The sequence below is a fragment of the Narcine bancroftii genome, chromosome 11 (genome assembly GCF_036971445.1).
Source record: "Narcine bancroftii isolate sNarBan1 chromosome 11, sNarBan1.hap1, whole genome shotgun sequence".
NCBI classification, from domain to species: domain Eukaryota; kingdom Metazoa; phylum Chordata; class Chondrichthyes; order Torpediniformes; family Narcinidae; genus Narcine; species Narcine bancroftii.
Window position 1 is genome coordinate 99,388,471 of NC_091479.1, and position 14,300 is coordinate 99,402,770.

The 14,300-nt window shown below is 40.0% G+C and overlaps 1 protein-coding gene across 14 annotated transcripts in view; it reads left to right on the top strand.

Annotated features, from left to right (window-relative positions):
* Positions 1-14,300, top strand: part of srgap1a (SLIT-ROBO Rho GTPase activating protein 1a) — a 229,322-nt gene that overhangs the window by 114,393 nt on the left and 100,629 nt on the right. For all 14 annotated transcript variants that reach the window (XM_069904208.1, XM_069904202.1, XM_069904203.1 and 11 more), the window contains one exon: positions 2,866-3,028. In XM_069904208.1, the coding sequence (XP_069760309.1) occupies positions 2,866-3,028 (163 nt within the window). The remainder of the gene's footprint in view (positions 1-2,865; positions 3,029-14,300) is intronic.

A 14,300-nucleotide genomic window follows, 5' to 3' on the forward strand; every position in this document is an offset into this window, starting at 1 on the left:
AACTTCCTGAGATGCATTCCCAATGCACAGGTGGCCAAGCCCAGAATCTTCTCCCTACCCTGAACCCCTCCCTTCCCCAAACCCCCTCCCCAACCCACAAATCCCCTCCCCCATCCCTTGACCCACTCCCCCACCCTCAACCCCCTCCCCACCCTAATCCTGTGTTAACTTTTCCCCTCTCCCTCCACTCACCCTGCCCCTCCCCTCACCCTCTCATTCCACCCCCGACATCTCCCTCCTCCAACTTCTCCCAGCCCCTAACCTCCACCCTGTCACCCTTTTCCAGTGTTGTGCAGGATGATGAAGGAGGGGAGAGGACCCCTGTGAAACATCCAGCATTGACTAGCTGGGCCAGTCCCACATATTCATTGTGCATTGTACACAGAAAGACCCTGGGCGCTCCACCACTGCTGTGCATAAGCAAGAGAAAGATTATCGAACAAAAAGCGGATTTGTAGGAGGGCTCGTACTTGCCTGGGTTTCAAAAATCTCTCAACCGTTAATTAACACCGTAATAAAAGTTGGAAACCCCTGGTTTAAAAAGACATTGGTAATTAACCTTTCTCACTTACTTACTTGCCAGCATTTTATGATTTTAATTTGTAATACCAGCTTTGAAGTTTCCATTTATGGTGCCTCCTTTAATAAGTGAAGTCAGTTAAATTAGCCTTGACCACTCTGAAACGTCGATCAAACCATCAGGGCCTTGAGCCATTGTTACTTTAATTACTGTAAATTAAAGCATAACATAATGTCCTGTTCAATTCTAATTTTTTCCCCGTGGCCAAGAAGGATTGCCGTTCAGCCCATCGGGTCTCTGCCAGACATTCATCTCATGAGTAATAGAATATAAGAACAGGGATGTGACGTTGAGGTTCTACGGGGCACTGGTGAGGTCTCACTTGAAGTATTGTGAACAGTTTGGGCCCTTCATTTAAGAAAGGAAGAGCAGACATTGGAGGGGGTTCAGAGGAGGCTCTCTCAGATGATTCCAAGTATGAAAGGGTTATCATACGAGGAGCGTTTGACAGCTTTTGGCCTGTACTCGTTGGAATTTAGGAGAATGAGGGAGATCTCACTGAAACATTTTGCATTTTGAAAAGCATGTGTTGTGTGGGAAGGCAGAAATTCAGTGGGTTCAAAGCATAGCGGGTCTGGACACTGAATACAGAAATAATCTTTATTGAAACGCACGTAAGGGGATTGCAACAGGGATAACACATACAAGTATTCTCAATCACACGACACAATGCAACCAGCCAAATTGGACTTAACACTACCAATATCAATAACTGGTGACACTCTCACAAGCACAGTACAACTAAGTTACATCAGACTTATCACTACCAATACTAGCAACTGTTTGTACAGGCTTTATCACAACCAAGGTCTACAATATACTACCAGCTGTACCTTGTCTAAAGTGGGCACGGCTCAGATGCTATCTACAACTACAACAGTATTCAGCCCCAATCCCTTTGTTGTGCACACATTTTCAGCACCTCCTCCAGCTTTGTCCAGCAGGGTTTGTCTCAGGGCCGAAGAGCTACTGCACCTGGTGGACTTTATAGTGCAGTAAGTTGGAGGGTCGAGCCCAGGTAATCACAAGGTGATTAAAAGGGCCAATAGTCAGGTGTGCACCAATGAACTTTGGTGATGCGACATCCAACTAGTTTCAAGATGGGGAGGCCACATGACACTCCACAGATCCACCAGGTTTCAGACCCTCCATAATCCACACTACACCTTGGACAAAGTAGATGTAGAAAGGTTGTTTCCCATGGTGGGAGAGTCTAGGACAAGTGGACACTACATCATGATTATAAGGGAATAGAATAGAGAAGCCTAGGAATTTCTTCAGTGAGAAGGTGATAAATGTGGAATTTGTTGTCACAGGCAGCTATAGAGGTCAAGTCATTGGGTGTATTTCAGACAGAGATTGATAGATTCTTAATTAGCCAGGGCATCAAAGGTGTTGGGGAGAAGGACAGGCTGTGGGAAAATGGATCAGCTCATGGGGTAGACTCGATGGGCTGAATAGCCTATTTCTGCTCCCATGTCTTATGGTCTCATGCCAGCCCACAGAACGATCGTGTTTGCCGCTATTTTTCCCTGTAGCCTATTCTCCTCACAGCCTCACCAACTCCCCCCCCCCCCCCACCTCCCAGATTCTCCCCAGAGGACTCCTTGCCCCTGAGCTGCTCTGGCCACCTCCAAGTTCATTTGATCCTCTTGCTGATTAAGGGAGATCCTGACTGCCTAGAACATGGAATGTTACTGCACAGGACAGGCCCTTCAGCACAAATGGAATTGAAAAAGAAAGTCTACAAATGCTGGGGTCAAGTGCAAGACACAAATGCGCTGGAGAAACTCACCAGACCATGCAGCATCCATAAAGGGTAACCAACATTTCGGGCCAGAGCCCTTTGTCAAGATATGAGAGAACCTTCATCCCAAAATGTTGTACCAACCAAGACAAACCTACTCCACAATTGAACTTTTCCCTACCTCACACCCATAACCTTTTTTTCTTGCATCCATGTGCCTGAATCATTCTGCAGTGAAACATGAAGATTTGCAAATGTGCTGCAATTGTAATAAAAACAGAGAAATGCTGGGAGAATTTAGCCGGTCTCTCAGTGTCCATAGAAGATACCTTGAAGAAGGCCTCAAGCCCAAAATGTCAGTTGTGTATCTTTACGTCCTATGGATGCTGAGAGACCAGCTGAGTTCCTCCTGCATTTCTGTGTTTTCTCTACAACCACCATGCCAGCAGACTTTTCTGTTTCACAAAACTATCCTGTACATGATTTACACTTGTGATAGTCCAGTAATGGTCAAATCTTTTGTTTTTCTCTCTGCTAGGAAGGACCAGAATCTACTGTCCCCAGTAAATTGTTGGTACTTACTACTGAATCAAGTCAGGAGAGAGAGCAAGGATCACACCACTCTGAGTGACATTTATCTGAACAATGTTATCATGCGCTTCATGCAGATCAGTGAAGACTGCACAAGGCTTTTCAAAAAGGTAAAATACATTTACATGGCACACTTTGAATCCAACAGTTAGGACTTTTGCTTTTGGTTTAATAATGGATAAATTTAATACAAATGGAAGATCCAGAGGTTTCCTTTAAACCAGGAATAACATGGAATTTAAAGATGGTGAAGCTGGGTCCAATGATAACCTTGTAATGTGAATCAGGTTCATCACTTGTGGAAAATGTTCTGCTGGTGGGAAAGAGTGGGGTGAATTGCTTACTCTTTCAAAGAGGAAGGAAAGGTAAGATGGGAAGAATGACCACCCTCCAGTCTGCTTGGTTCTGTGACCAAAGCATGTAGCAGAGGTCCTGAAATATCTCCTGCATCAAGCCCAACCTCGGAAAGATCATCTCCAGATACGCCTGCGGCATTCGAGACTTTGGGAAGAAATCTCGCTTCCTCCTCGGAGGGTTTTATGCATTTATATGTGGGCCAATTTCTTCCTTGAGGGCTGGATTATGCTCTGCAGAAATGCCCTGTTACTACTTATGGATGCTGCGGGACCTGCTAAGTTTCTCCAGCATGTTTATGTGTGACTGTTAGCCTGTGTTCCTCCCTCTGTTCCCCCCCACCCCCCACCTCACCTTTTTCGTTCAGACACCTGCCTGCCTATTTTTGCTTGTATCTGACCAAAGCCAGAAATATTGATTAACCTTTACTTCCCTAAGATGCTGGGTGACCTGCTGAGTTTCTCCAGCAAGTTTGTGTATTGCACTCGACCCCAGCATCTGCAGACTTGTTTGATCATTAGGACAAGTTGATTTACTCAGGACCTGTGAAACTCATGATCCATTGGTTTGGACTGAGTTCACACCAACTTCAGTAGGAAAACTGAAAGAGTTACAATGATGATACCATTTGGGAAATAACTTGTCACTGCTCATAGTCTTCACCACATTGTAATCTTTTTCAAATGGTTTCTCGGGAGAAGAACAGTTGCTTTTCATTCTTGCAAGGCCAGCTCTCGAAACTCAGGCCAATTACTTGTCACTGTTACGGCTGCCACAAATTTGCATGACCTCTTCGTAGGAGTGAAACCTGATCAGGTTTCAGAAATATTGTCAGAGTACATACATAATGTCACATTTCAAGAATTGTTTTTCCTGTGGGCCAGGCAGAATTACCACTTTTTTTTTAATCAATGTTTACTCAGGAAACTGCATAGTGTATAAGGAAGGGAGGGAAACGAGCAGTAGTGGCATGGAACGTATAGAGATTAAAGTGGAGGAGGTGCTTACTGCCTGACAGTGAATAAAGATAGATTAATCCCCTGACGTGATATTCCCTCGGACCTTGGGGGAGATGTGTAGAAATTGCAGGGGCCTCGGGTGAGGTGCCAGAGGATTGGAGGGTAACTCATGTGGTTCCATTGTTTGAAAAATACTCCAAAAGTAAACCAGTGAACCTGACATCAGTAGTAGGTAAATTATTGGCAGGTGTTCTGAGAGATCGGATATACAATTATTTGGAGAGCCAAGGGCTGCTTAAGGATAGTCGGCATGGTTTTGTGCGTGGTAGGTCATGTTTAACAAATCTTATATAATTTTTCAAGGAGGTTACCAAGTCGATGAATGAAAGGCTGTAGATGTTGTATACATGATATAGTAAAGCCTTTGACAAATTCCCACATGGGAGGTTAGTTCAGAAGCTTCAGACACTCGGTATCCATAGAGAGGTTGTAAATTGGATTCAAAATGGGCTGAATGGAGAAGACAGAGAGTGGTAATGGATAATTGCTTCTCAGACTGGAGGCCTGTGATTAGTGGTGTGCCTCAGGGTTCAGTGCTGGGACCATTGTTGTTTGTTGTCTATATCAATGATCTGGATGATGATGTGATCAATTGGATCAGCAAATTCGCTGATGACACTAAGATGGGAGGCATAGGTAGACAGCGAAGAAGGCTTTCAAAGCTTGCAGAGGGATCTGGACCAACTGGAAGAATGAGCCAGAAAATGGCAGATGAAATTTAATGCAGGCAAGTGTGAGGTGTTGCATTTTGGAAGGACGAACTAAGGTAGGAAATACACAGTAAATAGGAGGGCACTGAGAGTGCGTAAGAACAAAGGGATCTGGGAATACAGATACATAATTTCCTGAAAGAGGCGACACAGGTAGACAGGGTTGTGAAGAAAGCTTTTGGCATCTTGGCCTTCATAAATCGAAGGATTGAGTGCAGGAGTTGCGATGTTATGGTGAGGTTGTATAAGACATTGGTGAGACCAAATTTGGAGTATTGAGTGCAGTTCCGGTAGCCAAACTACAGGAAGGATATCAGTAAGTGAAAGAGTGCATAGAAGATTTAATAGGAGAGAGGAGTCACGTGATGGAGTAGTGGCCGGTCGGGGAACTCCAGCCCTCTCCGGAAAAGTTTTAAAAAATCAGAGAAAACACAAAGGCACAAACACGAAAATTAAAATAAAGTGAAAGTAAAGGTGGGAAGAAAATGGCAGCGAAGAAAGAAAAGTCGAAAGCAACGGGAAGAAGAGAAGAAGAAAGGACGTCGGAAGAAGGTGGTGAAGGCCTTACCTGTCCGAAGAGGCCCGCCGCGGAGAGAGAAGCCCGCTCCCTAAGGTCAGTTGAAGTCCCGAGCTCGGGACTACAAAAATGGCTCGTGGAGCCAAGCAAAACTGCGCAACCACGCATGACAGAAAAAACACTGACAGGAGGGGACACCAGCTGAGGAGTCGATCTCCACAGCTGAGAATGACAGCTACAACACAACAACAGGAAGAGAACATAGAAAACAACGAGAACAAGAAAGAAGAGAGTAAAAAGAAAACAAGGAAACAACAGATGACCAACCCAGAGGAAGAAGAAGAACATAGAGAAATGGAAGAAGAAGGGAAAGGCAAGACAATGGATTTTTTTTTTAAAGAATATATGGAATCAGTAAAAGAATGGCAATTACAAGAATTTAGTGAAATAAAAAGAAGAATTAAAAGTACAGAAGAAAAAATGAATAGATTAGAGATGGTCTTGTCAGATATAGGAAAAAGAGTGGACAAGGTGGAAGAACGAGAAACAGCCGTAGAAATGGAAGTAGAGGACTTAAAAAAGAAATTAGAAGAATCTAATAAAAAGGTTAAAGAGTCACAAGAGCTGTTAGCTCAGAAGATAGATATAATGGAAAATTATAATAGAAGAAATAATATAAAGATAGTGGGGCTTAAGGAAGATGAAGAAGGCAAGAATATGAGAGAATTTATAAAAGATTGGATCCCCAGGGTCCAAGGAAGACCAGAATTACAGGAAGAAATGGAAATAGAAAGGGCACATAGAACATTAGCCCCTAAACCACAACCACAACAAAAACCAAGATCCATTTTAGTAAAATTCCTAAGATATACAACAAGAGAAAATATATTGGAGAAAGCAATGAAGAAAATAAGAGAAGACAAAAAGCCACTGGAATACAAAGGTCAAAAATTTTTTTTCTATCCAGACATAAGTTTTGAACTCCTGAAGGAGTTTAATACAGCAAAAGCGATCCTATGGAAAAAAAGGATATAAATTTATGCTAAAGTACCCAACAGTACTTAAAATAGTTATTCCAGGGCAGCAAAACAGACTATTCTCGGATCTGGAGGAAGCACGAAAATTTGCAGAACAACTACAAAACAGACAAAGAGATGAAGACATGTAACGAGAGCAAAAATGACCACGAACTATATGTATGTGTGTATATGGGTTTATCTTTTCTGGGGGGGGGGGCTGGGTGGGGAGGAGTTACGGTCAATGCAAAATCAGTTGACGGTTGCGAGTGAATTCGCAAATCCAAATGGAGAGGGGAGATGTGGTTGCCCGACAAGGGATAAAGAGCAACTCAGGAAGGGGAGGGGATAGTGGGGTTAAAGAAATTTTAGATAGGAGAATAAGGGAAATGTTTGATGTTTTAGAAATGTTGTCTTATAAAGTGTTCAAAAAAAGAAAGCAGAAATGGATAAGAAGGAAAGGTGTTGATGAGGAAACGGAAAGGAAAGATAAACAAAGTATGAAATGGCTATGTTCAACTAATGCTAAGTATTAACGGAATACATAACCAAATCAAAAGGAAGAAACTGCTAAATTTACTGAAAAAAGAAAAAAATTGATATAGCATTCGTGCAAGAAATGTACTTATCTGAAGTGGAGCACAAGAAATTAAAGAGAGATTGGATAGGACATGTAACAGCAGCGTCATATAATTCAAAAGCTGGAGGAGTAGCTATATTAATCAGTAAAAATGTACCAATTAAAATAGAAGAGAAAATAATAGATCCAGCAGGGAGATATGTAATGATAAAATGTCAGATATATTCGGAGTTTTGGAATTTACTCAATGTATATTCACCTAACGAAGATCAAAAATTTATGCAAGATATTTTTTTGAAGATAGCAGACACGCAAGGGAACATACTAATAGGAGGGAATTTCAACCTTAATTTGGATTAAACATGGATAAAACTGGGAAAAAAATTAGCAGAAAGAACAAAGTAACCAAATTTATAATTAAATCGATGCAAGAAATGCAACTTTTGGATATATGGAGGAAACAACACCCAAAGGAAAAGGAATATTCATATTATTCGGGTAGACATAAAACATACTCAAGAATAGACCTATTCCTGTTATCAACTCGCATGCAAAACAGAGTAAGAAAAACAGAATATGAAGCTAGAATATTATCGGACCGCTCACCCCTGATATTGACAATAGAGTTAGAGGACATCCCTCCAAGCTACTTAAAAGGCAGGATTTTAGAGAATTCATTGAACGACAAATTAAAATGTACTTTGAAATAAATACGGAATCAGTGAAAGAGAAGTTTATGCTATGGGACGCAATGAAAGCATTCATCAGAGGGCAAATAATAAGTTTTGTAACCAAGATGAAGGTCTACAATCAGGAAACAGAGCAGTTGGAAAGGGAAATAGCAAATATAGAAAAAGAATTAGCAATGAAGGAAGACACAACTAAAAGAAGAGAATTGGCAGATAAAAAAATAAAATATGAAACACTACAAACATATAAGGTGTAGAAGAACATAATGAAGACAAAACAGAAATATTATGAACTAGGAGAAAAAAATGCACAAAATTCTAGCATGGCAGCTTAAGACAGAACAAACTAAGAGAATGGTATTGGCATCAAGGAAAAAAGACAAACAAATCACAAACAATCCAATGGAGATTAATGAAAACTTCAGAGAATTCTACGAACAACTATATCAAACTGAAAACGAAGGGAAAGAAGACAAAATAGATGAATTTTTAACTAAAATTGAACTACCAAAATTACAATTAGTGGAACAAAATATATTAACAGAACCATTTGAAATAGTAGAAATACAAGAGATAATAAAAAAACTACCGAATAATAAAACACCAGGAGAAGATGGATTCCCAATAGAATTCTATAAAACATTTAAAGATTTATTAATTCCTCCACTCCTGGAAGTAATCAACCAGATTGATAAAACACAAAGCTTACCAGATTCATGCAAAACAGCAATAATTACAGTAATACCAAAGACAGGGAAAGATCCACTCGCACCAGCATCATATAGACCAATATCTTTACTTAACACAGATTATAAGATAATAGCTAAACTATTAGCAAACAGATTAGCCGACTATTTACCAAAAATAGTAAATCTAGACTAAACTGGATTTATTAAAAAAAGACGAACAACAGACAATATTTGTAAATTTATTAACTTAATTCATGCAGTAGAAGGAAATAAAGCTCCAACAGTTGCGGTTGCTTTAGACGCAGAGAAGGCCTTTGACAGAGTAGAATGGAATTATTTATTCAAAGTACTACAAAAATTCAGCTTACCAGAGAAATATATTAATTGGATTAAAGCATTATATAAGGGGCCATTGGCGAAAGTGACAGTAAATGGATATATATCAAAACAATTTAACTTAAGCAGATCAACAAGGCAGGGATGCCCATTATCGCCCTTATTGTTCGTGTTAGCCATAGAACCACTAGCAGAACTGATAAGAACAGAAAATAAAATAAAAGGGATAAAAATAAAAGACAAGGAATATAAAATCAGTTTATTTGCAGATGACGTTATAGTTTACTTAACCGAACCAGAAATATCAATAAAAGAATTACATAAGAAATTGAAGGAATATGGAGAAGTGTCGGGATACAAGATTAATGCAAATAAAAGTGAAGCAATGCCAATGAATAATGCGGATTTCTCAAAATTTAAGAAAGAATCACCATTCAGATGGCAAATGCAAGCAATACGATACCTAGGTATACAAATAAATAAAAACCTCGGCCATCTATATAAACTCAATTATTATCCACTAATGAAAAAATTACAGGACGACTTAGAGCATTGGAAAGACTTACCACTAACACTAATAGGAAGGATAAACTGTATTAAAATGAACATTTTCCCAAGGATACAATACCTATTTCAGGCATTGGCAATACACTTGACAGAGAAATTCTTCAAGGAGTTAAAGAAAATAATAAGGAAATTTTTATGGAAAGGGGGGAAACCGAGGATAGCATTAGATAAATTAACAGAATGGTACAAACAAGGAGGCTTACAACTGCCAAACTTTAAAAATTATTATAGAGCCGCATAATTAAGATACCTATCAGATTTTTATCAAACAAGGGAAAAGCCAGATTGGACAAGATTGGAACTAGATAAAATAGGGGAGAAGATACCCGGACATATATTGTATAAATGGGATGAAAAATTGGTACAACGTAGGAATTCTCCAGTATTACATCATCTGCTCAATATTTGGAAGAAGATTCATGTAGAAAGGAATAAAACAAATTACTAGTTACCAAAACTAATACTGACGCAAAATCAGCTAATCCCTTTTACAATAGATAACCTTTCCTTTAGAGAATGGGAGAAAAAAGGGATCAAAAGAATAGAAAATTGCTTTTCGGGAAATAAATTATTATCCTTTGAACAAATGAAGGATAAATATAATATAACTCACGATACAGTGTTGGCATACTACCAACTGAAATCCTACTTGACGGACAAATTGGGAAGCAGTCTGAGGTTACCAGAGGGAAGTAATTTTGAATATGTGATTACAGACACAATGATAATCAAAAAATTTATAACAAACATGTATATTAAACTACAAGAAAAGGAGAATGAGGAAACAAATGGTAAAACTAAAGAAAAATGGGAACAAGATACAAACATAAAGATAAAAAAGGAAACATGGGAGAAGTTATGCTCAGGAACTATGAGAAATACAATAAATACAAGGTTACGTATGATATAATATAACTGGATACACAGGCTATATATTGCACCTCAAAAGTTAAATAAATGGATCCCAACAGTATCTGACAGATGTTTTTGCTGTAAAAAGGAAATTGGAACAACAATTCATGCAATTTGGACATGTGAGAAAGCGAAAAAATTTTGGGAAGATATAAACCAGATATTAAATAAAATCACAAAAAGCAATATACCAAAAAACCCAGAGATCTTCCTCCTAAGTAACATAAAAAGCAAAGAATTTGGACTTGATTTGAATGGTGCACAAAAAAGATTTGTTAGGATAGCCCTAGCTGTAGCAAAAAAATGTATTATGTCAGCCTGGAAATTAGAAGATAACTTGAGAATACAACAATGGTATATAGAAATGAATAAATGTATTCCATTAGAAAAAATAACATATAATTTAAGAAATAACATCACAATATTCGAACAAATATGGGAACCATATATGAAACATAATAAAGAAAACCTACCGGGGACATCTACCACCTAAAATGACAGAAGGAGAAGAGAATGAAAAGAATTGACTCAGTGGAATTTCTTGTTTATTTTTATTGTGTGACAACATTGTTTGACGGGTTTAATGTATCTTAGATTCTGAACTTTAAATGAATGGGAGGGGAGATAGGGAGGGTGGGAGGGGAGGAGGGAGGGGGAGGAGAAAACGACACTGGATATATTTGAAAAGGAAAATGTATATATATCTTGATAAATGTGGTTTATAGTCTGAAAAATAAAAAAATTTTTAAAAAAAATTACATGTGATTGTCTGGATGTTGTAATTTTAATAAAATAACCTTTTTATAAATCAAAAAACAAAAGATTTAATAGGACATTGATGGGTCTTCAGGAGTTGAGTTACAGGGAAAGACAAAATAGGTTGGACTTTATTTCTTGGAGCGTAGAAGAATAAGGGAAGATTTGATAGAGATTTTCAAAATTATGAGAGGTATAGACAAGAGTAAATGTGAGTAGGCTCTTTCCACTTAGATTTGGAGAGATAAATACGAGAGGACATGGTTTTAGGATGAAAGATGAAATGTCTAGGGGAAACATTAGGGGAACGTGGTGGGAGTTGTGGAGAGAGCTGCCATCTGATGTGATAAATGCGGGTTTACTCTTAAGTTTTTTAGATACATGGATGGGAGAGGACTGGAGCGTTATGGAATGGATACAGGTCAGTGGGACTAGCGGAATGATGTTTCAGCACGGACTAGAAGGGCCAAATGGCCTGTTTTCTCTGCTGTAATGTTCTATGGTTCTATTATTGGTAGTACAAGATAAACACTGTATACTTATAATTAAATAAAGAAAGGTAAACAAACTGTGCAACACAGAGAGGATGAACAATCAATAGTGCGCAAAGTAAGAATCCTTAAATGAGTCTGTGATTGAGTTTGTTATTGATGAGTCTGATGGTGGAGGGGTGGCACCTGTTCCTGAACCTGGTGGTGCGAGTCTTATAGCATCTATACCTCTTTCCTGATGGTTGTACTTTCTACCACACCTCTGAAGAAATTTGCCAGAGTTTCCAATGTCATACCAAACCTCCACAAACACCTAAGGAACTGGATAGTGAAAACATAAGAAATGCCCCATCAAGCCTGCTCTGATATTCAATGAAATCATGGCTGATCTGATGATAGGCTCATCTCCACCTACCTGCTTTTTCCCATAATTCCCCTAATTGTAAAACTCTATCCATTGTTGACTTAAATCTATTTACTGGGGTCGCCTCCACTATTGGGCAGTGAATTCCATAGATTTATCACCCTCCGTGAAAAGTAGTTCCTTGTCATCTCTGTCCTAAATGTACTCCCCTAGATTTTGTCCATGTTCCAGTTCTGGTCTCCCCCACCAATGGAAACAACTTAACTACCTCTCTCTGATCTATGTCTTTTCATAATTTTATATGAAAGTTTAGAACAAAATCTCCAATGGCTAAATTCTCCTTTGCTATGCTGTTGACCTCAAAGAGGGTCTTTATGAACTATGGAAAGTGTTTCCCAAAGTAGCTGCCTCAAGCATTCATCGAGACTGACAGCCTCACCAGTGGAGGTGTTGGTGCTGTCAGATGTGAACTATTCATGCCTCACTTGGACTCCCACCCATGTGTAGTGAGGAGTAGATGTTCCGAGATCATGGAGAAAGGCCGGTGTTGGAGCAGTAGTGTCAAGGCCAAATCCCTGGTGATGTAGCTGCATGCCATTTGGCCCATCGAGTGCCAGCACTCGGACCCATCCTACCCCTTCCGTAATTTTCCATGTATCCTATTTTCTCCACATTCCACCTCACCCCCACCTTCTCCCTCCACCAATTCTACCACCCAGCTGCATATCGGGGGCAACTTAGTTTTTTTATGTAGTTGGTAGAAGTATAGAAGGAATCAAAACTTGACTGCTTCAGAGGGAAAGGAGGTCCATAAACTTTGAGCAGATTCTTAGCTGAAATAAAGGTTGAGAATGGTTGAGAGATGCTGCAAATGTATTGAGCAAGAGTTAAGTCCACAGCTGAGATAGTAAGCACCCTAATTAAGTAATTTTGGACAAATGGATAGGAAACATTTGGAGGGAAATTGGTCTTAGGAAGACAACTTGGTTGATATTGACCAGTTGGGCCATTGGGCCTGTAACCATTCTGTAAAGGTTCATGACTCCATATGAGAGCGAGTTCTGTCGGCATCCATTCCAGGAAGAGGCCGGTTTGTACTCCAGCCTCCCATCCTTCTGCCCATGATACAGGCTTAGAATCCGGGATTGCAGAACTAGTCCTGTGGTGTATTAAAAATGTAATGTGCTTTCACAACTCTATGCAGTAGGATCATGAATAAACAATGAGCTGCCAGCTTTTGAGAAGCTTGTTGAGCTAAAAGTGAAATGAGTGCAGAAATTGTGTTTTAAAATAAGAAGCGTTTGGTCCCAGGTGGTTTGGTTGTAATGTACCACTGGCTCAGAATTCTAACATTTGTGGAAGCACAATCCATAAAAGTGCTGAGGAAACTCAGCAGGTCACTCAGGGCCCATAGGCAGTTGACGTTTCAGGCCCCAGCTCTTCGTCAGGAATAAGACGAGACCGGCAGAACCCTGAATGAAAAGGGGAGGGGAGGAGGAGGAGGAGGAGGAGGGAGGAAGTGGAGAGCATAGGTTGACAGGTAAGAGGTAATAGGTGGATACAGGTGGGTGGATGCTGAGAAGTGATCGAGGGAGAGGGCTAAGGAGGGGTAGCCCTCTGACAGGAGAAAGAGGGGAAAGAGAATGATAGGGAAAGAGAGGTATAGGGGAGGCGGTTATCATAAATTCAAACAGAAGATATAGAAATCTGAAGAATAGGTTCAAAAACACTTTTTTTCCATCAGGTATTAGACTCTTGAATGACCCCCAACTATAACACCACCTCCAGGATCACCAAGGGTCTGCTGCAGTACTGACACGTCACATTATTTTACACTACTGACAAACTATGAATATTTATTTATTCCCTTCCATTTATATTTATTATTACGGACCTTGGAAGCTGGATCAAGTGAAATTTTAATTGCATCTGTACTTGTGTATATGACAGTAAACTCTTCATTGTTAAGTAAAAACACAATTCTGGAGAAACTCAACAGGTCAAACAGAGTACTTTATGTAGCAAAGATAGATAACTAATGTTGCAAGCTTGAGCCCTTCATTAGAGCATGGATAAAATACGGGCAGGCGCCCGAACAAAATGGTGGAGGGAGGAGCACGGTCCAGTAGGCAGGAGATAATAGGTGGATAAGGAAGGGAGGGTACACCAGCAAACAGTGGGAGGTGTGGTGGTAAGGGGATGGCTCTGGGGGGGAAGTGGGGTTGAGAGCTCGAGAGATAAAGACTGAGGGATAGAGAAGAGAAGGAGAATGGCGAGTTCTCCCCCTTCCCCTGTTTGCAGCTGTGTCCTCCCTCCCTTATCCACCTATTACCTCAAGCCTGTAGAACTGTGCTCCTCCCCCTGCCCCCCCCCCCACCATTT